This window comes from Hyla sarda, chromosome 8 (genome assembly GCF_029499605.1).
Source record: "Hyla sarda isolate aHylSar1 chromosome 8, aHylSar1.hap1, whole genome shotgun sequence".
Classification (NCBI taxonomy): Eukaryota; Metazoa; Chordata; class Amphibia; order Anura; family Hylidae; genus Hyla; species Hyla sarda.
In genome coordinates this window covers 10,020,279-10,047,051 of record NC_079196.1, presented here as the reverse complement: position 1 = coordinate 10,047,051, position 26,773 = coordinate 10,020,279, and the positions used below count along the sequence as shown (strand labels likewise).

Here is a 26,773-nt window from a genome sequence, read left to right as displayed (position 1 = left end):
CCGTTTAAGCTCTAATTACAGAAGACCGGAGACTTTAATTACTGATGGTCCCCAATATAAACTATTAAAGGGGCTGTCCAGTTCCCCAGACTGCCTGACAGAACAATAAACACTTCCTCCGCCCCCTCTTGGCTCCGGTATCTGGGCGCCCGGTCTGCGGCCAGGGACACAGCTTTCCCCCAAGCTGCAGAGCATAGATTCATCAGCTGAGGGAATTGCAGCTCGCCAATCAGTGGCCGAGGTGAGACACCCCTGCAGCCAAGTTATAGGTCAGCAAAATAGAGGGATTTTAAATGCACTCATTGGGTTAAAAGGATTGCAATTTTTTTAAGCCGTATAATAATAGAAAAGTACCGGTATGTAATCATGGGTATCATTTTAATCGTATTGACCCACAGAATAAAGAAAACAGGTCTATTTTACCGTAAAGTGTACAGCATGAAAACGAAACCTTCCAAAATTTGCTAAATTGCTGTTTTCTTATCAATTTCCCCACACAAATAGTATTTTTTGCGCCATACATTTTATGATATAATGAGTGATGTCATTACAAAGGACAACTGGTTGCACAAAAAAAAAGCCCTCATACTAGTCTGTGGATGAACATATAAGAGAGTTATGATTTTTAGAAGGCGAAGAGGAAAAATGAAAACGTCCTTAAAGTCCTTAAGGCCCAAATGGGCTGAGTCCTTAAGGGGTTAACCCCTTAACCAAATTAGTGCGTTTAAAATCCCTCTATTTTGCTGACCTATAACTTTTTCAGTTTTCCATATAAGCCGCGGTATGAGGGCTAATTTTTTGCGCCGTGATCTGTAATTCTTTTGATACAACATTTGCATATATAAAACTTTTAATACATTTTTTATCGATTTTATTTGGAATAAAATGTTATAAATAAAGCACCAATTTTGGACTTTTTTTTATGTTCACCATACAGAATAATTCACATTATATTTTAATAGTTTAGATATTTACGCACGCGGCGATACCAAATAAGTTTATAAAAAAAAAAAATTATTTATTTTTTTACACTTTTTGGGGTTAAAATGGGGAAAAACGGCCAATTTACATTTTTATTGGGGGAGGGGATTTCATATATTTTTTTTTTACTATTTTTTACAATTTAATAGTCCCCATAGGGGACTATTTATAGCAATCATTCGATTGCTAATACTGTTCAGTGCTATGCATAGGGCATAACACTGATCGATCTCAGACCAGAGCAGAAGACCCGTGGAAGGCAGTGGAGGCTGGTGAGGGGACCTCCGTCTGCCGTTCTGGATGATGGGATCTCCACAGCAGCGCTGCGGTCCATCTGATCATCCATTTAAGTGACAGCAGCGCTGCAGATGCCCTGATATGTATTGACCACGGCATCTGAGGGGTTAATGGCGGACATCCCCGTGATCGCGAATGTTGGCCAATACTGGCGGGTCCCTGGCTGCTATCAGCAGCCGCGACCTGCCACGCATGACCCGAGCATCGCTCCGATGCTTGCAGTTATGTATAGGACGTAAATGTACATCCTGGTGCATTAAGTACCCCCTTACCAGGACGTACATTTACGACCTGCATCGTTAAGAGGTTAAAGGGGTACTCCGGTGGAAAACATTTTTTATTTTTCTAAATTAACTGGTGCCAAAAAGTCAGAGAGATTTGTAAATAACTTCTATTTAAAAATCTTAACCCTTCCAGTACTTATTAGCTGCTGTATGCTTCAGAGGAAGTTGTGTAGTTCTCTGCTGACACCTCTTTCCAGAGCAGGAATAAATCCCCATATCAAACCTCTTCTACACTGGACAGTTCCTGACATGGACAAAGGTGTCAGCAGAGAGCACTGTAGTCAGACAGAAAAGAACTATACAACTTCCTGTGGAGCACACAGCAGCTGATAAGTACTGGAAGGATTAAGATTTTTAAATAGAAGGAATTTACAAAATCAGTTTAACTTTCTGGTACCAGTTGATTAGACAAATGTTTCCACCGGAGTACCCCTTTAAGGCTCAAGACTCTGCAATGTTTAGTTTGCCCCCCTAGATGGATTTCTTGCCCCAGGATATATGTGAGGTCTCATCATCTGCTCCCATCCTCCTCCTCAGTGCCCAGAATATCCACCCAACCAGAGAATAAAATGCTATTCAGCGCTTCACTGCTTAACACATGACACTTCATCCCAAATGTTACTGGCCCTAAATACTTGGGATCACATCCAAAGATTTACAGAACAAGTCACAGACTGAGCATCACAAAGTTCTCTGAAAATATGCAGCAAAATTTCCAGAATTTATACAACAGAAGACATAAATAATGGGAAATTCCTGGAAGACAATTCACACTCCGAGGATTAAAGGGACTATCCAGAGCTAGAAAAAAAAACAGAGCTAATTTCTTCCAAAAACAGCACCACATCGGTCTTCAGGTTGTGCTTGGTATTAAAACTTGGCTCCATTCACTTTAATAGAACTGAGCTGAAATACCTGACACAACCTGAAGACCTGTTTTTTCTAGTCATGGATAACCCCTTTATGGTCTATTCACACGTACAGTATTCTGCACAGATTTGATGCACAGGATTTTCTGCAGCAGATTTTGATGTAAACTAAATGACAGAACACCGCTTCAAATCCTGCGCAGGATACTGTACGTCTGAATAGACCCTTAAGGAGGATGGAGGGGAAAGCTACATTATAGCAACACTCATCCATTCCACATCCCAAGAGAGCAGTATTATAGTAGTTATATTCTTGTATATAGGAGCAGTATTATAGTAGTTATATTCTTGTATATAGGAGCAGTATTATAGTAGTTATATTCTTGTATATAGGGAGCAGTATTATAGTAGTTATATTCTTGTATATAGGGAGCAGTATTATAGTAGTTATATTCTTGTATATAGGAGCAGTATTATAGTAGTTATATTCTTGTATATAGGAGGCAGTATTATAGTAGTTATATTCTTGTATATAGGAGGCAGTATTATAGTAGTTATATTCTTGTATATAGGAGCAGTATTATAGTAGTTATATTCTTGTACATAGGAACTGTATTATAGTAGTTATATTCTTGTATATAGGAGCAGTGTTATAGTAGTTATATTCTTGTATATAGGGGGCAGTATTATAGTAGTTATATTCCTGTATATAGGAGCAGTATTATAGTAGTTATATTCTTGTATATAGGAGCTGTATTATAGTGGATATATTCTTGTATATAGGAGGCAGTATTATAGTAGTTATATTCTTGTATATAGGAGGCAGTATTATAGTAGTTATATTCTTGTATATAGGAGCAGTATTATAGTAGTTATATTCTTGTATATAGGAGCAGTATTATAGTAGTTATATTCTTGTATATAGGGGGCAGTATTATAGTAGTTATATTCTTGTATATAGGAGCAGTATTATAGTAGGTATATTCTTGTATATAGGAGCAGTATTATAGTAGTTATATTCTTGTATATAGGAGGCAGTATTATAGTAGTTATATTCTTGTATATAGGAAGCAGTATTATAGTAGTTATATTCTTGTATATAAGTGGCAGTATTATAGTAGTTATATTCTTGTATATAGGAGCAGTATTATAGCAGTTATATTCTTGTATATAGGATCAGTATTATAGTAATTATATTCTTGTATATAGGAGCAGTATTATAGTAGTTATATTCTTGTATATAGGAGGCAGTATTATAGTAGTTATATTCTTGTATATAGGAGCAGTATTATAGTAGTTATATTCTTGTATATAGGATCAGTATTATAGTAATTATATTCTTGTATATAGGAGCAGTATTATAGTAGTTATATTCTTGTATATAGGAGGCAGTATTATAGTAGTTATATTCTTGTATATAGGAGCAGTATTATAGTAGTTATATTCTTGTATATAGGATCAGTATTATAGTAATTATATTCTTGTATATAGGAGCAGTATTATAGTAGTTATATTCTTGTATATAGGAGGCAGTATTATAGTAGTTATATTCTTGTATATAGGAGCAGTATTATAGTAGTTATATTCTTGTATATAGGAGCAGTATTATAGTAGTTATATTCTTGTATATAGGAGCAGTATTATAGTAGTTATATTCTTGTATATAGGATCATTATTATAGTAGTTATATTCTTGTATATAGGAGCAGTATTATAGTGGATATATTCTTGTATATAGGAGCAGTATTATAGTAGTTATATTCTTGTATATAGGGGCAGTATTATAGTAGTTATATTCTTGTATATAAGTGGCAGTATTATAGTAGTTATATTCTTGTATATAGGAGCAGTATTATAGCAGTTATATTCTTGTATATAGGAGCAGTATTATAGTAGTTATATTCTTGTATATAGGAGCAGTATTATAGTAGTTATATTCTTGTATATAGGAGCAGTATTATAGTAGTTATATTCTTGTATATAGGGACAGTATTATAGTAGTTATATTCTTGTATATAGGAAGCAGTATTATAGTAGTTATATTCTTGTGTATAGGAGCAGTATTATAGTAGTTATATTCTTGTATATAGGAGCAGTATTATAGTAGTTATATTCTTGTATATAGGAGCAGTATTATAGTAGTTATATTCTTGTATATAGGAGGCAGTATTATAGTAGTTATATTCTTGTATATAGGAGCAGTATCATAGTAGTTATATTCTGGTATATAGGAGCAGTATTATAGTAGTTATATTCTTGTATATAGGAGCAGTATTATAGTAGTTATATTCTTGTATATAGGAGCAGTATTATAGTAGTTATATTTTTGTATATATAGGAGCAGTGTTATAGTAGTTATATTCTTGTATATATAGGAGGCAGTATTATAGTAGTAATATTCTTGTACAAAATGGGCGGTATTATTGTATGATTATAAAGTGATAGAAAAAAATAAAAAAGATTTGCATTAATTATCCAAAGTTTTTCAAATGCTATACTATACTTTAATTCTTAAATCTACAAGCAAAGTGGGACAGGTGACGGGAATATATAACCTGTAAGGCTATACATCCCTGAGTTTATGTAAATAATAATATAATGTTATTGTACTTCCTGTTCTCTATTACAGACCAGCAGTTCCGTTAATTTAATTAAGTCGGCTTTCGTGGGAACAGTTTCCAAATATAAATGGTGGAAAAGTGACTGCGACACTGATGAGGTTATAAATAGAAACTATAACAAAGCTGACCCTGTGCGCGTCTCGCTGCTAATTCACCCTATATAATGTTACGTTACATGTAAACAGCTGTAAAGGGGCTTCGTGATATCATTAACGGAATGTCGGGCCAAAGATTAGGACGCTGAGGAGTCCACACATGGTGAAGTCACTTGTGTTCACTGTGAGATGTGCTGAATACAGAGGGCAGGAGATACTTCACCATTAAGCTGTATTCACATGACGTTTTCATGTCTCCATCGGGATGTACAGCAAGATAAGAAAAAAAAAAGCAGACCTTAAAGGGGTACTCCACTGCTCCAATGTTCGGAACATTTTGTTACGGACACTGGGTGTGGGCTGCGACATCACGGCCACGGCCCCTCAATGCAAGTCTATGGGAGGGGGCGTGGCATATGCCATGCCCCCTCCCATTGACTTGAATTGAGGGGGCGTGACATGACGTCATGAGGGGCACGGCCACGATGTCATGACCCCCGCAGCCCGCACCCAGCTTTCGGCACAAAATGCTCTGAACACTGGAGCAGTGGAGTACCCCTTTAAGACTGATGTGCTTCCGATGGGTCTACTGCTTTCTTCCAGAGACAGCGCCACTTTTGAACTCAGTAAATGCATGGTATAGCAGCTCAGTTACATTAAAGTGCCTGGAGCCGAGCTGTAATACCACCCACAACCTGAGAACTGGTGTAGTGCTGTTTTTAGAAAAAAAATCAGATATGTTTTTGTAATCCCAGAGAACCCCTTTAACAATAAAGGGTGTACATGTATGCCCTGTGCACACTAAGGGACTTTGAAGTAAGCTCTGGAGCTAATGCAGGACATCAACAATCACAAGCATTTAACCCTTTATATGCCGCATCAATGCCAATCATGGCATCTAAAAGTGTAAATGACATTTGCCGGTGGGTTCGGGGGACAGATCAGGACCAGTGCGGCGCTACGACCGCATTTAGTTAAAATGGAAGCCAGAGGGCTTCTGCTTACCTCTGTACCTCGGGCAGACTGTACAAGTATAGTTGAGCTATGGTTTGGAACTGAACAGTACAAGCAATCGAATGATTGATTTTAATAGTCCCCAATGGGGACTTAAAAAGTGTATATAAAATAATAGAAAACCTAAACACCCCCTTTTGCTAACATTTAAAAACATTTAGCCCCTTAGGGACACAGTCCATTTTATTTTTGCATTTTCATTGTTTCCTCCTCGCCCGACCAAATGTACTTTGTAATGACATCATTTAACTATAAAATTTATGGCAAAACCAAAAAAAAAATATTTTTGAGGGAAAATAGAAAAGAAAACTGCAACTTTGCTAATTTTGAAAGGTTTTGTTTTCACACTGTAAATTTTACGGTAAATATTTACATAGAATTTTTTTTTTATTCTGTGGGTCAATAAGATTAAAATGATCCCCATTTTACATACTTTATATTAAAAACTTTTAAAAGAAAAAATAAGTGCCCAATTTGACCACCTATAACTTTTTCATTTTTCAGTATATGAGGCTGTATGAAGGCAAATTTTTTACCATGATCTGTAATTTTCATTGGTACCACCTTTGTGTATGTGTGACATTTTAATTGCTTTTTATAAAAAAATATTTGGAATGTGATGTAACACAAAAACAGCAATTTTGGACTTTTTTTTTTTTTTTTTTTTTTTTTTTTACATTTACGTTGTTCACTGTACGGAATAATTAACATTATACTTTGATAATTCAGACATTTACGCTGCACACACGCTGATACAAAATATGTTTATATATTTGATTTTTTTTTACGCTTTTTGCGGTAACATGGAAAAGGAGCCATTTAAATTTTTATTGGGGGGGGGGGTTTCACATTTTTTTTAAACTTTATATATTTTTGTAACTGTTTTTGTCCCCTCAATTGACTATTTATAGCAATCCATAGCTTGTTAATACTGTTCAGTGCTAAGCAAAGGCATAGCACTGATCAGTATGATCGCAATCATCTTAGGTCTGCTGGAAGGCAGTTGACGGGACCTTCGTCAGCCATCTTGGATGATCAGATCCCAGTGGTCTTTAAGGGGAAAAATAACCATAAATATATTTGGTATCGCTGTGGAAATGTCTGAACTATTAAAATATAATGTAAATGAAATCGCACAGTAAATGGCATCAGCCTTAAAAAAAACTGCTAGTTTTTGGTCACTTCATATATAAGAAAATAATCAATACTACAGAATATTCACCTACAGAATAAATCGGTGCATTTGCAAAAAGTATGTGTTTTCTGTGTGGGACTCAAAAACATGTTTTTCTATCCTCATAAGATGGTATTAGTGGAGGTCAAGGTTCAGAGACCCCCAGAATCATTAAACAAGGCTTAGAGATCTTTTTGGAGGAACAAGAATATCAACCTCTTTACACAGAATCAGATTGTGAGTTCCACATACGGCCATTAGTAATGCGTATAAATAAATTATTCGTTGATGTGAGGGATAAAGGATCAGAGTGTGAACTTACCGAACACGGTCAGATTGATCTGCGCTTGCTTGGAGCCATGTTTATTTTCTGCAACCAGAGTGTAGCAGCCGCAGTGTTCTTGCCGCGCAGAAGAGATGGTCAGTTTGCAGGTGTCCTCCGTCTTTTCTATCTTAATGAACTCACTCTCTTTAATCTAATGGTAAAAAGAGCAGAAAATGATGGGCAAAAAAAATAAGTGTCCCTCTGCTTCTCCCAGACATTGGGGGACATTTATCAAAGCATTTAGTAGGTTTCTTTTTTTGCTTAAAATTGTCGCAAAAAAGTCGCTCTTTTTTCTGCGACTTTTTGCATGTTCAGTGTCCTAAGCAAAAAATACAAATCTTGCTTACCAAAGCAAAAAGCGATTTTTGACTTGCAGTGGTCAGAGATTTATCAAGTGCGAAAGTCGCATTGCATGAAAAAAAGCTACTAAATTTACTCCAGCTCAGACATGGAGCAGAAAAAGCCGCTACCAAAGCAAAAAAAGAAAAAGTGCTTAAAAGGAGTAGTCCAGTGGTGAACAACTTATCCCCTATCCTAAGGATAGGGGATAAGTTTGAGATCGCGGGGGGTCCGACCACTGGGGCCCCCTGCGATCTCCTGTACGGGGCCCGACAGCCCGCGCGAATGGGGCGTGTCGACCCCCGCACGAAGCGGCGGCCGACACGCCCCCTCAATACAACTCTATGGCAGAGCCGACGCGCTGCCTTCGGCAATCTCCGGCTCTGCCATAGAGATGTATTGAGGGGGCGTGTCGGCCGCCGCTTCATGCGGAGGTCGACACCCGCTATCTGGCCGGAGAGCCTGGCCCCCGTACAGAGAGATCGTAGGGGGCCCCAGCGGTCGGACCCCCCGCGATCTCAAACTTATCCCCTATCCTTAGGATAGGGGATAAGTTTTTCACCACTGGACTACCCCTTTAAGTGAACGAAATTTATCAACAGGCTGAAAGCAGTTGATAAATAAGTCGCACATAAGCAAAAAAAAATAGTAAGAAAAAAATAACTAAAAAAAGGAATACATAAGCAAACATTGATAAATGTCCCCCATTATCTACACCAGTGTTTCCCAACCAGGGTGCCCCCAATTGTTGCAAAACTACAACTTCCAGCATGCCCAGACAGCCGAAGGCTGTCTGGGCATGCTGAAAGTTGTAGTTTTGCAACAAGGTGTAGATTTGCAACAGCTGGAGGCACCCTGGAACTTGTAGTTTTGCAACAGCTGGAGGCACCCTGGTTGAAAAACACTGTTCTAGAGACTAGTTCTCTAAACTGTGGACCACCAGCTGTTGCAAAACTACAACTCCCAGCAAGCCTGGACAGCCTGCTGAAAGTTGTAGTTTTGCAACAGCTGGAGGCACCCAGGTTGGGAAACACTAACCAACACACCCTCCAACATGACCATATAGCCAGTGACCATCACCCTATACTGCCCCAACAAATTCCTGTACAATCAGAACCACTTAATATACCCCGAAGATAATCCCTCCTATCTGCCCCCAAATCAATCTCTTCCATCAACATTAGGGTACGTGAACACAAACTATTAATATATTGGAAAAGTCCTAAAAGTAATCTTAAATTCTGCACCACATTTTGGACTACATTTTTCCCTGCATCATCGACGAGACAGACTGGGGCCTATACCAAAGTGTGAAACACCTCAAACACTGCACCAAAGCCAAATATTCCTCTGTTCAGGCCTCTAGCGATCGCTTCATTTGACTGCACTAACAACATTTTTCTATGGAGGCCATGAACAGCCCCTCATATATCTTTCCTTTAATAGGTTTGGAAGTATTTACCGTAATCACCTAGGTGATAATTTCTTACATTTTATCACCACATTTTATCTGGCACTGACAGTCATTAGAGAGTCATTGGAAACAAGACTAAGCTCTCTGAGGACTCGTGGGTGGAATCCATCTGGTCCCAGAATTTTGCCTACATTTGGAGCTTGATTAGTATGTCAGAAAGTTACCTCCTTCCTAAATTTCATCCACATGCATGAGATGGGCTGAGTCCCTCCAACCTTGCATAACAGCTCGACAGACTCTCCTGCTCGGACCTGCCTGTCTTCTGGGAACTGAAGGATCTGCGGCGGAGAAACTGCAGGAGAAACAAAATCAATTTTTTAAGACAAAAACAATATTTCTTCTAATCTCTTGCTCTATAATATTAAGGTTTACTTACAGTATAATCTACATACAGTTCCAGAAGCTTTTTGTATCCTGGGCTGAATATTTACCAGGACTCTCAGACCTTATTAAAATTGGTCTAAACCGCTGACGTAAGAACTCGGGATTGGACACAGGGTAATAGGTTTGACCTGTGATTGGTCGGACGTATAGAGGACAGGCTTTATTAACATTGTCCAGTATCACGTATTTATTAGACCTCACAAATACTGATCGGTCTGCATACATATTCAACTCAGCCACATGAATAGTGGTCATCCCTCATGAATAGTGGTCAGAATAGTGGTAATCCCACATGAATAGTGGTCATCCCTCATGAATAGTGGTCAGAATAGTGGTAATCCCACATGAATAGTGGTCATCCCTCATGAATAGTGGTCAGAATAGTGGTCATCCCACATGAATAGTGGTCAACCCTCATGAATAGTGGTCAACCCTCATGAATAGTGGTCAGCCCACATGAACAGTGGTCATCCCACATGAATAGTGGTCATCCCACATGAATAGTGGTCATCCCACATGAATAGTGGTCATCCCACATGAACAGTGGTCAGAATAGTGGTCATCCCACATGAATAGTGGTCATCCCACATGAACAGTGGTCATCCCACATGAACAGTGGTCATCCCACATGAACAGTGGTCATCCCACATGAATAGTGGTCATCCCACATGAATAGTGGTCATCCCACATGAATAGTGGTCAACCCTCATGAATAGTGGTCAGAATAGTGGTCATCCCACATGAACAGTGGTCATCCCACATGAACAGTGGTCATCCCACATGAACAGTGGTCATCCCTCAGGAATAGTGGTCATCCCACATGAACAGTGGTCATCCCACATGAACAGTGGTCATCCCACATGAATAGTGGTTATACCCCTTATGAATAGTGGTCATCCCACATGAATAGTGGTCATCCCTCATGAATAGTGGTAATAGCCTTTATGAATAGTGGTCGTCCCACATGAATAGTGGTCATCCCTCATGAATAGTGGTCATACCCCTTAAGAATAGTGGTCATACTTCATGAATAGTGGTTATACCCCTTAAGAATAGTGGTCATACTTCATGAATAGTGGTTATACCCCTTAAGAATAGTGGTCATACTTCATGAATATTGGCCATTCCGAATGAACAATGAAACACTGGATGTCCTGTATTCTGATTTTTCCAACACTGACATAGAAAGGACTTAGGAATTTTAGTAAATTTACATCTGGCCACCAATCTCATGGTAGGCATCAAAAGGGGCATAGATGTACAATGCATGGAAATACATTTTACCACTGCACTGTAGGAAAGGAGAGCATTGATCAAGTGATTTATTCTGATGCCATATTTGGAGATGGGGCAATTCGCATCAGCCTCAAAGAGTTTTTTTTTATTGCCTTCCTGGTCATCAACACAGTAGGGACACAATAGGGATATGGGTTGAACTTGATGGCTCCTTTTTTTAACATTATAAACTACTATGTAACAGTGGTGACTTCTCATTAAGAGTGGTTATCTCTTATCAATAGTGGCCATCCCTTATGAATAGTGATTATCCCTCATAAATAGTGGTCATACTTCATTAATATGGTCATACTTCATAAATATTGGCCATTCCTAATGAACAGTGGTCACCTCTCATCAAGGGTGGTCATCTGTTATGATTAGTGGCCGTCTCTCATGAACAGTGATTATCCCTCATGAATCGTGGTGATTTATCATTGATATTGGTTATCCTTCATCAATGGTGGCCATCCCTAATGGAATGTGGTCATCATTCATCAATATTGGTCATCCCTAATCAATACTGGTCATCAATATTGGTCATCCATAATTAATAATAATCATCCCTCATGAACAGTGATGATTCCTCGTGAATAGTGATTATCCATTATATACACTGGCTATCCTTCATGGACAGTGGTCATACTTCATGAATATTGATAATTTCTAATGAACAGTGTTAGTGTCTTAAGGAGAGTGGTCATCTCTCATCAATAAAGGTCATGCCTTATGAATAGTGGTCATCCCTCATAAACAATGCTCAATCTCATGAATAGTGGTTATGCATTATTAATATATGGTTGATCCTGAATAGAACAAACAAAATGATCAAATTACCCATAAAGCACAATTCTGTTGTCCTGATACATATACATTTTGGGAGATTTTAGGAACAAGCTATTCAACTGAAATAAGTTTGTAACCTTATTACACTTTGCCTTGGTCCTATATCTAAAAGGCACAGACAATGGACTCCATTCGAGTTCCAGTTGGGTCTCATACACATTGTATAGAGTTAACTAGGCTGAAGCTCAATTACTGGCTGAAAATAATTGTGGTGAGAACTGAACAATGTTGCAGTTGTCAAAGATATCGCTGAATTAAGGATTGGAAAAAATGATACAATGTTTCAGCGCAAGACAATTTTTCTACCTGATTTAAAGGGAGTCTTCTGAGGTGGCTTCCTCTTAATGAAGGCTTCATCTGGAAGGAAAGTGTAAGCACTTATTATAGATCTTATAGACCTCCCAGGAAGGGGTACAAGGGGGCTTACTATATCCTACATAGAAGGAAGGATTCAGCCAGGCATCGGCAAGCATGTTATCCCCAGATGGGACAGTCAAGACGTGCAATGGAGGGTTGTCCAATCCTGTGAAGCAGCAACAATGGCCTGCTCCATAAATGAACTCTATATTAGACATGAAGAATGATGAGATTAGTAGAAATGATGAGAAAGCTTGCCCAGAATGAGACTATGCTTGGAGGAGCCGACTCTCATTCAAACACAAGACAACCAAACATGGCCGCCTGATGTCACAAGATCAGCTGATGCAGCAGAGGCATCACAAGGAAGGCAGCAAGATGACATGATCCCCTGCAGGCAGCAATGATGAAGTTTAGATTATGATGTCATCACTGGTTATAATAGTGGGGACACGCATGCAATTAGAAGAAGAAGCTTTATTTAAGAACCTGATCTTCATGATAAGTCAGAGTTTTGGTAAAAAGTAACGAAGTAAGAGAATAAGTTATCAGGGATGAGGATGATGAAGATGATGATGAGGCTCAAAAGCTCGGAAGAAAATCCTCTACATGTTATAGGGTAAAGTGCATTATAAATAATAGCCCCAACAATTTTCCAAGCCCAAAGTAAAGGATACAACATCCCCAAAACATTCACATAAATGACAAAATAACATGATAAAATTGACTTCAGAGCTGAACAAGAATCGTCTTAATTCAGAGTGATTTGCGCTCGTGCGACACCATCAAAGGCTTCTGTTTAGTCTGGTGACTACTGATCCGGAATCATGAAACATTCAGTGTGACTGCTCTAGCGAAGCTGCATGCCGAGGGGGATCAGGAAACTTACTAGACATGAATCAAAAAGCTCCACATGGGGGAAAGACAGTGAAATTGGTGCAAATTAGTGAGCTCCTCGCTGGAGATAATCCTGATAAATATGTGATATAAGAACCGAGCCAAAACATTTCCATCTGAAGATCATACGGACAGCGGAGAAGCTCAGGGGGGCAACATCTGCAGTGACTCTGCATGTTCTTCCCGTGTCCTCATAATGTATCCTGATAGGTTAACTCACTCCGTATAAAACTGTCCTGGTGTGTGTCTGAGATACAGAGGTTAAACTGTAAACTCCTAGGGTCAGGGATGATGGGAGTGATACATTGTATGTGACAGGAGATTAGATTGTGAGCTCCTGGGGTCAGGGATGATGGGAGTGATACATTGTATGTGATAAGAGATTAGATTGTGAGCTCCTGGGGTCAGGGATGATGGGAGTGATACATTGTATGATAGGAGATTAGATTGTGAGCTCCTGGGGTCAGGGATGATGGGAGTGATACATTGTATGATAGATTAGATTGTGAGCTCCTGGGGTCAGGGATGATGGGAGTGATACATTGTATGATAGGAGATTAGATTGTGGGCTCCTGGGGTCAGGGATGATGGGAGTGATACATTGTATGTGATAGGAGATTAGATTGTGAGCTCCTGGGGTCAGGGATGATGGGAGTGATACATTGTATGGTAGGAGATTAGATTGTGAGCTCCTGGGGTCAGGGATGATGGGAGTGATACATTGTATGATAGGAGATTAGATTGTGAGCTCCTGGGGTCAGGGATGATGGGAGTGATACAGTGTATGATAGGAGATTAGATTGTGAGCTCCTGGGGTCAGGGATGATGGGAGTGATACAGTGTATGTGATAGGAGATTAGATTGTGAGCCCCTGGGGTCAGGGATGATGGGAGTGATACATTGTATGTGATAGGAGATTAGATTGTGAGCTCCTGGGGTCAGGGATGATGGGAGTGATACATTGTATGTGATAGGAGATTAGATTGTGAGCTCCTGGGGTCAGGGATGATGGGAGTGATACATTGTATGATAGGAGATTAGATTGTGAGCTCCTGGGGTCAGGGATGATGGGAGTGATACATTGTATGATAGGAGATTAGATTGTGAGCTCCTGGGGTCAGGGATGATGGGAGTGATACATTGTATGATTGGAGATTAGATTGTGAGCTCCTGGGGTCAGGGATGATGGGAGTGATACAGTGTATGATAGGACATTAGATTGTGAGCCCCTGGGGTCAGGGATGATGTGAGTGATACATTGTATGATAGGAGATTAGATTGTGAGCTCCTGGGGTCAGGGATGATGGGAGTGATACATTGTATATGATAGGAGATTAGATTGTGAGCTCCTGGGGTCAGGGATGATAGGAGTGATACATTGTATGTGATAGGAGATTAGATTGTGAGCTCCTGGGGTCAGGGATGATGGGAGTGATACATTGTATGATAGGAGATTAGATTGTGAGCTCCTGGGGTCAGGGATGATGGGAATGATACATTGTATGTGATAGGAGATTAGATTGTGAGCTCCTGGGGTCAGGGATGATGGGAGTGATACATTGTATGATAAGAGATTAGATTGTGAGCTCCTGGGGTCAGGGATGATGGGAGTGATACATTGTATGTGATAGGAGATTAGATTGTGAGCCCCTGGGGTCAGGGATGATGGGAGTGATACATTGTATGTGATAGGAGATTAGATTGTGAGCTCCTGGGGTCAGGGATGATGGGAGTGATACATTGTATGATTGGAGATTAGATTGTGAGCTCCTGGGGTCAGGGATGATGGGAGTGATACAGTGTATGATAGGACATTAGATTGTGAGCCCCTGGGGTCAGGGATGATGGGAGTGATACATTGTATGTGATAGGAGATTAGATTGTCAGCTCCTGGGGTCAGGGATGATGGGAGTGATACATTGTATGATAGGAGATTAGATTGTGAGCTCCTGGGGTCAGGGATGATGGGAGTGATACATTGTATGTGATAGGAGATTAGATTGTGAGCCCCTGGGGTCAGGGATGATGGGAGTGATACATTGTATGTGATAGGAGATTAGATTGTGAGCTCCTGGGGTCAGGGATGATGGGAGTGATACATTGTATGATTGGAGATTAGATTGTGAGCTCCTGGGGTCAGGGATGATGGGAGTGATACAGTGTATGATAGGACATTAGATTGTGAGCCCCTGGGGTCAGGGATGATGGGAGTGATACATTGTATTTGATAGGAGATTAGATTGTCAGCTCCTGGGGTCAGGGATGATGGGAGTGATACATTGTATGATAGGAGATTAGATTGTGAGCTCCTGGGGTCAGGGATGATGGGAGTGATACATTGTATGTGATAGGAGATTAGATTGTGAGCTCCTGGGGTCAGGGATGATGGGAGTGATACATTGTATGTGATAGGAGATTAGATTGTGAGCTCCTGGGGTCAGGGATGATGGGAGTGATACATTGTATGATTGGAGATTAGATTGTGAGCTCCTGGGGTCAGGGATGATGGGAGTGATACAGTGTATGATAGGACATTAGATTGTGAGCCCCTGGGGTCAGGGATGATGGGAGTGATACATTGTATGTGATAGGAGATTAGATTGTCAGCTCCTGGGGTCAGGGATGATGGGAGTGATACATTGTATGATAGGAGATTAGATTGTGAGCTCCTGGGGTCAGGGATGATGGGAGTGATACATTGTATGTGATAGGAGATTAGATTGTGAGCCCCTGGGGTCAGGGATGATGGGAGTGATACATTGTATGATAGGAGATTAGATTGTGAGCTCCTGGGGTCAGGGATGATGGGAGTGATACATTGTATGTGATAGGAGATTAGATTGTGAGCTCCTGGGGTCAGGGATGATGGGAGTGATACATTGTATGTGATAGGAGATTAGATTGTGAGCTCCTGGGGTCAGGGATGATGGAAGTGATACATTGTAGTAGTGTCCAATAGGAAAATACGCATTGTGTTTATAGGGAAAATGAATATTCTGACTGATGACAATATCTGCACTACACATGCAACAGGAACCTGAGTAAACCATTAATAATCCTATATCAAGATATGTTTATGTCATGAGGGCGCTATGATGCTGACGTCCTAAGAAAAAACAGGTTTATGGGACTGTGCAGCATCTTCTCCCGGGATGCATTACTCTATGAACATATGTGCAGCGGCTTCCAATAGTTGAGCTCTCTGTCTGTAGAGTCTTCGTGTTGGGGTCTGCTTCCATAAAAGGCAGGTCCGTCACCCACTCAAGAAAATGCTTCCCAGCACATTGTGGGGAGGACCCTCAATAAATTCCCATTGAGATATTTATGGAGAAGACTCAGCACTTTCCAAGACATAATGCCATATTTAGACGATCGCATGAAGAAAAAAGCCAGCGCGCATCGTTCAGTAGCTTTAACATGTCATAATCCTTTGTAACATTTATTGTGGAATTTCAAGTTAAGATTAATGGTGAATCGTAAGGAAACACTCAAGACAAATGCTGGGACGTATCTGCAAAAAGGGGAAGAATGCAGAAAAGGTTCTAGGCTTACTACCCTCTAAAAAATAAAAAGATGAGGGCACAGGAGCTATTCTAATACTTCCCCCTATATACAAGAATATAACTACTGTAATACTGCTCCTATATACAAGAATATAACTACTATAATACTGCTCCTATATACAAGAATATACCTACTATAATACTGCTCCTATATACAAGAATATAACTACTATAATACTGCTCCTATATACAAGAATATAACTACTATAATACTGCTCCTATATACAAGAATATAACTACTATAATACAGCTCCTATATACAAGAATATAACTACTATAATACTGCTCCTATATACAAGAATATAATTACTATAATACTGCTCCTATATACAAGAATATAACTACTATAATACTGCTCCTATATACAAGAATATAACTACTATAATACTTCCCCCTATATACAAGAATATAACTACTATAATACTGCTCCTGTATACAAGAATATAACTACTATAATACTGCCCTCTATATACAAGAATATAACTACTATAATACTTCCCCCTATATACAAGAATATAACTACTATAATACTGCTCCTATATACAAGAATATAACTACTATAATACTTCCCCCTATATACAAGAATATAACTACTGTAATACTGCTCCTATATACAAGAATATAACTACTATAATACTGCTCCTATATACAAGAATATAACTACTATAATACTGCTCCTATATACAAGAATATAACTACTATAATACTGCCTCCTATATATACAAGAATATAACTACTATAATACTGCTCCTATATACAAGAATATAACTACTATAATACTGCTCCTATATACAAGAATATAACTACTATAATACTGCCTCCTATATACAAGAATATAACTACTATAATACTGCTCTTATATACAAGAATATAACTACTATAATACTGCCCCTATATACAAGAATATAACTACTATAATACTGCTCCTATATACAAGAATATATCTACTATAATACTGCTCCTATATACAAGAATATAACTACTATAATACTGCTCCTATATACAAGAATATAACTACTATAATACTGCTCCTATATACAAGAATATAACTACTATAATACTGCTCCTATATACAAGAATATAGCTACTATAATACTGCCCCCTATATACAAGAATATAACTACTATAATACTGCTCCTATATACAAGAATATAACTACTATAATACTGCTCCTATATACAAGAATATAACTACTATAATACTGCTCCTATATACAAGAATATAACTACTATAATACTGCTCCTATATACAAGAATATAACTACTATAATACTGCTCCTATATACAAGAATATAACTACTATAATACTGCTCCTATATACAAGAATATAACTACTATAATACTGCTCCTATATACAAGAATATAACTACTATAATACTGCTCCTATATACAAGAATATAACTACTATAATACTGCCCTCTATATACAAGAATGTAACTACTATAATACTGCTCCTATATACAAGAATAAAACTAATATAACACTACCTCCTATATACAAGAATATAACTACTATAATACTGCTCCTATATACAAGAATATAACTACTATAATACTGCTCCTATATACAAGAATATAACTACTATAATACTGCTCCTATATACAAGAATATAACTACTATAATACTGCTCCTATATACAAGAATATAACTACTATAATACTGCTCCTATATACAAGAATATAACTACTATAATACTGCTCCTATATACAAGAATATAACTACTATAATACTGCTCCTATATACAAGAATATAACTACTATAATACTGCCTCCTATATACAAGAATATTACTACTATAATACTGCTCCTATATACAAGAATATAACTACTATAATACTGCTCCTATATACAGGAATATAACTACTATAATACTGCTCCTATATACAAGAATATAACTGCTATAATACTGCCCTTATATACAAGAATATAACTATTATAATACTGCTCCTATATACAAGAATATAACTACTATAATACTGCCTCCTATATACAAGAATATAACTACTATAATACTGCCTCCTATATACAAGAATATAACTACTATAATACTGCTCCTATATACAAGAATATAACTACTATAATACTGCTCCTATATATACTGCTCTTTATAGAGAAGAATATATTTGAAGACATTTCTGGCTGTAATTTCTGGTCTTTATATTGTATTTATTAGATCCTTACATTTTTCTCATTCTTGTTGTGATAAATGAAATAAGAAAGAATTAATAATAATAACACTTTTTCTTGTCGTTCCTACTGTGCCGTGGTTTCATGGTTCTTGCTGTCGCTGTGTTTCCCAGGTATTTGCTCTGCTCAGGATCTGGCGCTGACAGTATATATACAGATGTCACCCGGAGAGTAATCTCTTGCTCACTGTACTTTCCGTGGTGAGAGGTGGATTCTCTACAGTAGCGGCAACAAGATGAAGGCTTCTCTCCCCGCACACTTTACCATAACGCTCTGTTTATACAGGACAAGTTTCCATTGTGCCAGAAATGCAAAATGTGACACTTAAAAGCAATAAAAGAACATTCTGCGCAATCAGACGGCGGCGAGACAAAGAGGTGAAACATGGAAGCGCTCACAGCGATTACATAATGACCGCACAGAAGAAGAGGATGAAACAGCTCGTCCTGCCCTATACTTATAAAATTTTATGTTGAATAAGGAAAAATTCTAAAACTTTATATAAAACTTTCTAATAGACTTTGTGTTTCAGTTTCTCCTGTCCTGATACTTTGTTACAATGTATCAGTTCACTATAAATAAACACAGCTGAGCATGTTCTGCCCAGACAATGCGCCTGCAGGAATCATCAGGGTTATGTGTGATCCTGCAGACCGACAGCAAACAAGAAAGCAGCAGAACTGTGAATGCAGCTCTGGATGATACAAGAGAATGCACCTAAAGGGAACAATAAGTAGAAAATAATCAGATCATCAGATAGCAGATCTACAGTTCAGCAACATAGAAGACAAATATGGAGACTAGTACAAAGTAATATCACAGATCTCCAGGTTTTACATGTGGCTCTCGGGGCCCCTGCCTGGGACCCCAAGCTATTAGCATCTGAATAGAGTTAGGGCAATAAATGGCAGCAGAGACAAAGCTCTTGGGCTAGGACTGTAAGACTTGTAGAAAACACAAGGCCATTAACTCAAGACCATAAGACTAGCAACTGGCACCAGACACTTGTGACAGGACTATTTCAGTGCTAACTTTTACCAGGCTCCTAGGTCAGGACCATATGATTGGAAAAAGACACAAGACCATTGAACCAAGCCCAATAGACCATATACCTGGCAGAAGACAAGTCGCCATCAGGTCAGAACCCCATGACTGGCACCTTACACCAGGGCCTTTGTATAGGACCATATAACTGGCAGCTGGTCTTGGGTCAGAACTATATAACTAGCAGATAGTGCCAGGCTCTTAAAATAACAATATATGAATAGCAACTGGTAGGACCATACAACTAGCAGCTGGCACCAGGCTGTTGATCATTACTATACGACTAACAGCTAGTATCCGGCTCTTTGGTTGTGACCATAAGACTGGCAGTTGGCACCAGGCTCTTTGGTCAGGGCCATATGACTAGCAGCTAGCACCCGGCAAATTGGTCAGGACCATATGACTAGCAGCAGGCTCTTGGGTCAGGACCACATAACCAACAGCTGGCACCAGGCTCTTGGGTCAGGACCACATAACCAACAGCTGGCACCAGGCTCTTGGGTCAGGACCACATAACCAACAGCTGGCACCAGACTTTTGGGTCGGAAGCATATGACACTAGGCTCTTACACTGGTGCTGCGCAGTTCTTTGCAGAAGTTAACATTTTTGGAAAACCCTCTCTGAATATTAACCCTTTTATACTGTCCTAATCACAATAATGATCTCGGAGCAAAGTCTGATACTCTGGTGAAAGGGAACAAAGAAATCCTGAACGACACATTTTGGCAAACATACATTACGGATAAGAGTCTTCCCTGGACTGAGATCCCACAACGATGCACTATTACTAGACAGGGTACACTGCAACTCAGCGATCCATGATTTATAAGATGTGGAGGAGACAAGTTTGTCAGTACTGAAGAGGTTAAATATTAGGCCCCCCCAGATCTACTGCCCCCACACAGGATGTTCACATGACCCGACAGGAGGGTTAAGGAAACACATGGAAGTCATCTCCAGAAATGGGACAGAAGGGCAGCTCCACTGATCTCTGGGTGGTGTCCAGAAAGGGAACCATTCAACCTCAGACTGTCTGCGTACGAGTGAGAACTGACCCCGCTAACAAAGCAAGAAGCGACATGTATAACAGAACAAGAAACAACCTCTATAATAGATCAAGAACCAGCCCCCTATAAGAGAGCGAGAACCGACCTGTGTAATAGAGGAAGAACCGAACTCTGTAACAGAACAAGAACCAACCTCTATAATAGATCAAGAACCAGCCCCCTATAATAGAGCGAGAACCGACCTGTGTAATAGAGGAAGAACCGAACTCTGTAACAGAACAAGAACCAACCTCTATAATAGATCAAGAACCAGCCCCCTATAATAGAGCGAGAACCGACCTGTGTAATAGAGGAAGAACCGAACTCTGTAACAGAACAGAAACCAACCTCTATAATAGATCAAGAACCAGCCCCCTATAATAGAGTGAGAACCAACCTCTGTAATAGAGGAAGAACCGAACTCTGTAACAGAACAAGAACCAACCTCTATAATAGAGCGAGAACCAACCTCTGTAATAGAGCGAGAACCGACCTCTGTAACAGAATAAGAACTAACCTCTATAATAGAGCAAGAACCGACCTCTGTAACAGAACAGAAACCAACCTCTATAATAGAGCGAGAACCGACCTCTGTAACAGAACAGAAACCAACCTCTATAATAGATCAAGAACCAGCCCCCTATAATAGAGCGAGAACCAACCTCTGTAATAGAGGAAGAACCGAACTCTGTAACAGAACAAAAACCAACCTCTATAATAGAGCGAGAACCAACCTCTGTAATAGAGGAAGAACCGAACTCTGTAACAGAACAAGAACCAACCTCTATAATAGAGCGAGAACCGACCTCTGTAACAGAATAAGAACTAACCTCTATAATAGAGCGAGAACCAACCTTTGTAACAGAATAAGAACCAACCTCTATAATAGAGCGAGAACCGACCTCTGTAACAGAATAAGAGCTAACCTCTATAATAGAGCGAGAACCAACCTCTGTAACAGAATAAGAACCAACCTTTATAATAGAGCGAGAACCGACCTCTGTAACAGAATAAGAACTAACCTCTATAATAGAGCGAGAACCGACCTCTGTAACAGAATAAGAACTTACCTCTATAATAGAGCGAGAACCGAGCTCTGTAACAGAACAAGAACCAACCTCTATAATAGAGCGAGAACAGACCTCTGTAATAGAGGAAGAACAGACCTCTGTAACAAAGGAAGAAACAACCTCTATAATAGATCAAGAACCAGCCCCTTATAATAGAGCGAGAACCAACCTCTATAATAGAGCGAGAACCGACCTCTGTAACAGAACAGAAACAAACCTCGATAATAGAACGAAAATCGACCTCTGTAATAGAATAAGAACAAACCTCTATAATAGAGCGAGAACCGACCTCTGTAACAGAACAAAAACCAAACTCTATAATAGAGCGAGAACCGACCTCTGTAACAGAATAAGAACTAACCTCTATAATAGAGCAAGAACCGACCTCTGTAACAGAACAGAAACCAACCTCTATAATAGAGCGAGAACCGACCTCTGTAACAGAACAGAAACCAACCTCTATAATAGAGCGAGAACCGACCTCTGTAACAGGGCGAGGACTGTCCTCTGTAACCAGACGAGAACCGACCTCTATAATACAGCGAGAACCGACGTCCATAGTAGAGCCAGATTCGACCTCTATAATAGAGTGAGAACTGACCTCTATAATAGATTGACAAACGACCTCTATAATAGATATAGAACCGACCTCTATAATAGTTTGAGAACCAACCTCTATAATAGATTGAGAACCAACGTCCATAATAGATTGAGAACTGACCTCTATAATAGATTGAGAACCAACGTCCATAATAGATTGAGAACTGACCTCTATAATAGATTGAGAACCAACGTCCATAATAGATTGAGAACTGACCTCTATAATAGATTGAGAACTGACCTCAATAATAGATTGAGAACCAACATCTATAATAGATTGAGAACCAACGTCCATAATAGATTTAGAACCAACGTCTATAATAGATTGAGAACTGACCTCTATAATAGATTGAGAACTGACCTCTATAATAGATTGAGAACCAGCGTCCATAATAGATTGAGAACCAACATTCATAATAGATTGAGAACCAACGTCTATAATAGATTGAGAACTGACCTCTATAATAGATTAAGAACCAACGTCCATAATAGATTGAGAACTGACCTCTATAATAGATTGAGAACTGACCTCTATAATAGATTGAGAACCAACGTCCATAATAGATTGAGAACCAACGTCCATAATAGATTGAGAACCAACATCCATAATAGATTGAGAACCAACGTCTATAATAGATTGAGAACTGACCTCTATAATAGATTGAGAACCAACGTCCATAATAGATTGAGAACCAACGTCCATAATAGACTGAGAACCAACATCCATAATAGATTGAGAACCAATGTCCATAATAGATTGAGAACTGAACTCTATAATAGATTGAGAACCAACGTCCATAATAGATTGAGAACCAAGGTACATAATAGATTGAGAACCAATGTCTATAATAGATTGAGAACCAACGTCCATAATAGATTGAGAACTGACCTCTATAATAGATTGAGAACCAACGTCCATAATAGATTGAGAACCAACGTCCATAATAGATTGAGAACCAACGTCCATAATAGATTGAGAACCAACGTCCATAATAGATTGAGAACCAACGTCCATAATAGATTGAGAACTGACCTCTATAATAGATTGAGAACCAACGTCCATAATAGATTGAGAACCAACGTCCATAATAGACTGAGAACCAACGTCCATAATAGATTGAGAACCAACGTCTATAATAGATTGAGAACTGAACTCTATAATAGATTGAGAACCAACGTCCATAATAGATTGAGAACCAATGTCTATAATAGATTGAGAACCAACGTCTATAATAGATTGAGAACCAACGTCCATAATAGATTGAGAACCAACGTCCATAATAAATTGAGAACAAACGTCCATAATAAATTGAGAACTGACCTCTATAATAGATTGAGAACAAACATCTATAATAGATTGAGAACCAACGTTCATAATAGATTAAGAACTGACATCTATAATAGATTTTGAACCAACGTCTATAATAGATTAAGAACTCACCTCTATAATAGACTGAGAACCAACGTAAATAATAGATTGAGAACTGACATCTATAATAGATTGAGAACCAACGTCTATAATAGATTGAGAACTGACCTCAATAATAGATTGAGAACCAATGTCCATAATAGATTGAGAACCAACGTCCATAATAGATTGAGAACTGACCTCTATAATAGATTGAGAACCAGCATCCATAATAGAATGAGAACCAACGTCTATAATAGATTGAGAACTGACCTCAATAATAGATTGAGAACCAATGTCCATAATAGATTGAGAACCAACGTCCATAATAGATTTAGAACCAACGTCTATAATAGAGTGAGAACCAACAACAGCAATAGATCTAGGATTAACCTTCCTAATAGAGTGGAAAACTAATCTTAGTTACAGTGCAGAAACAGACTTTCATAGCAGAGTGAAAACCAACCTCTGTAATAGAGCTAGAACCCACCTAATAGAGATAAAACCAACCTCTGTAATAGAGCTAGAACCCACCTAATAGAGATAAACCAACCTCTGTAATAGAGCTAGAACCCACCTAATAGAGATAAAACCAACCTCTCTAATAGAGCTAGAACCCACCTAATAGAGATAAAACCAACCTCTGTAATAGAGCTAGAACCCACCTAATAGAGATAAAACCAACCTCTGTAATAGAGCTTGAACCCACCTAATAGAGATAAAACCAACCTCTGTAATAGAACTAGAACAAACCTCTGTAAGGCTGGGTTCACACTACGATTTGTAACTACGGTTCCCGCATACGGCTGGGAGGAGGGAGCGGGGCTTAATCGCCACGCCCGCACTCAGCCGTATAGGGGAACCGTATTTAATGCATGTCTATGAGCCGACTGGAGGCTGCTTTTTCGACCATATGCGGTTTCCCGACCGCAGGCAAAAACGTGGTAGACCCCGTTTTTGCCTGCGGTCGGGAAACCGCATACGGCCGAAAACGCAGCCGACCAGAGGCTGCGGTTCAATCCGGTCGGCTCATAGACATACATTAAATACGGTTCTCCTATACGGCTGAGTGCGGGCACCTCAATTAAGCACCGCCCCCCCTCCTCCCAGCCGTATACGGGAACCGTAGTTACAAATCGTAGTGTGAACCCAGCCTAATAGAGCTAGAACCAATCCCCCTAACAGAGAAAGAGCAAACCTAAGTTATGGAGCTAGAACCAACCTCAGATATAGAGAGAAAACCAACCTCCATGAAAGCTCGAACTGATTATCATGAAAGAACTAGAACAGACCGGAGCAAAGGAGAAGACAACCAAGCTCAGAGACATAGAACAGACCTCTGTAAGAGAACTAGAAACAGAGCTAGAACTGACTTCTGTAATAGAGAGAACCACCCTCTGTATTAGCGAGCACTGACCTCAATAACAGACCTCTTTAACAGTACCAGAACCGATATTTAAAAAAAAAAAAAATTCCCAGATAATACATAACCTGTGTCATTTGTATTTCCATGATGTAATATATATATATATATATATATATATATATATATATATATATATATATATATATATATATCTTATTGTTCTTGATGACTCTCCGGATTCCCTGCACTGATTCTGCATGCTCGCTTCATGGTATTTGCAGTGAGGGGGTCACTTACTTTCTGACGTGATGCCAGGTGCAGCATTGCTTTTAGGCTTCTTAGTTTTCGTTATCTTGGTTTTATCTGAAGTATCTGAAACAAAACAAAGAACAATTCTGAGAAGAAGAGACACAAAAGTGAGCGGCGAGGATAACAATGAGGAATCAGGTGAAGGAACGTCAGACAGCTGGAGAGATCAGCAGTAATCCCGCAGCCGGGCATCACATTCGGACAGGTGCCTCATTCCTTGGACAGACCGTGACATCACGAGACTGGAATATCCACACAGACTAAAGGGGACTACACTAGACAGCATGCAGTCCTATGTAAATAAAACTCAATCACTGAAAAGTTCTGCGACTAATGCTTGAAAAATTTTATTTTTCAGAGAGTGTACTGTTTAGTTCATAACTCACTCAGTGATTCCATTCACTGACAGCAAGTAAAGACTTCTCTTGAAAATAAAGAGGAGGTAAGACAAAGTCTGTTTGAAGACTAAAATTAAAGGGGTACTCCGCCCCTAGACACTTAAGATGTCTGACTGCGTTAGATCCGGCCATTGGGACCCCCCCCCCCCCGCGATCTCTGGGACGACACCCTGGCGTTCTGAACATTTATGTTGTGATGTCACGCCATGCCCCCTCCCATAGACATGAATGGAGTGGCGTGGCATGGCACCATGACCATGGCCGCCTGAAACAGGCGTTCTGAGCAATCACACCCCCTCCCATAGACATGAATGGAGGGGCGTGGCATGGCACCACGACTGCCTGCCCTATGTGTCTGGGGGCAGAGTACCCCTTTAAGTAAACTCAGACACAGGATGCAGAAAACTAAGGGAATATTGTACAGATAAAAAAGTACAGAGGGGGAGATAATCCATACAGATTGGGCCAGAAATCTGTTGCAATATGACTGGCATCGCATTTGAAATGTGTTTTAGATATTTTTGCCCCTCACATGACAAGGAGGAGTGGTTT

The 26,773-nt window shown here is 39.3% G+C and overlaps 1 protein-coding gene across 3 annotated transcripts in view; it reads right to left on the bottom strand.

Moving 5' to 3' along the window:
• Positions 1–26,773, bottom strand: part of MYLK (myosin light chain kinase) — a 245,807-nt gene that overhangs the window by 45,224 nt on the left and 173,810 nt on the right. For 2 of the 3 annotated variants that reach the window (XM_056533517.1, XM_056533519.1), the window contains 4 exons: positions 25,812–25,886; positions 12,284–12,334; positions 9,637–9,764; positions 7,657–7,810 (listed from right to left, as the gene is read on the bottom strand). In XM_056533517.1, coding sequence (XP_056389492.1) covers positions 7,657–7,810; positions 9,637–9,764; positions 12,284–12,334; positions 25,812–25,886 — 408 coding nt within the window. The remainder of the gene's footprint in view (positions 1–7,656; positions 7,811–9,636; positions 9,765–12,283; positions 12,335–25,811; positions 25,887–26,773) is intronic. The other variant, XM_056533518.1, reaches the window with a different exon arrangement.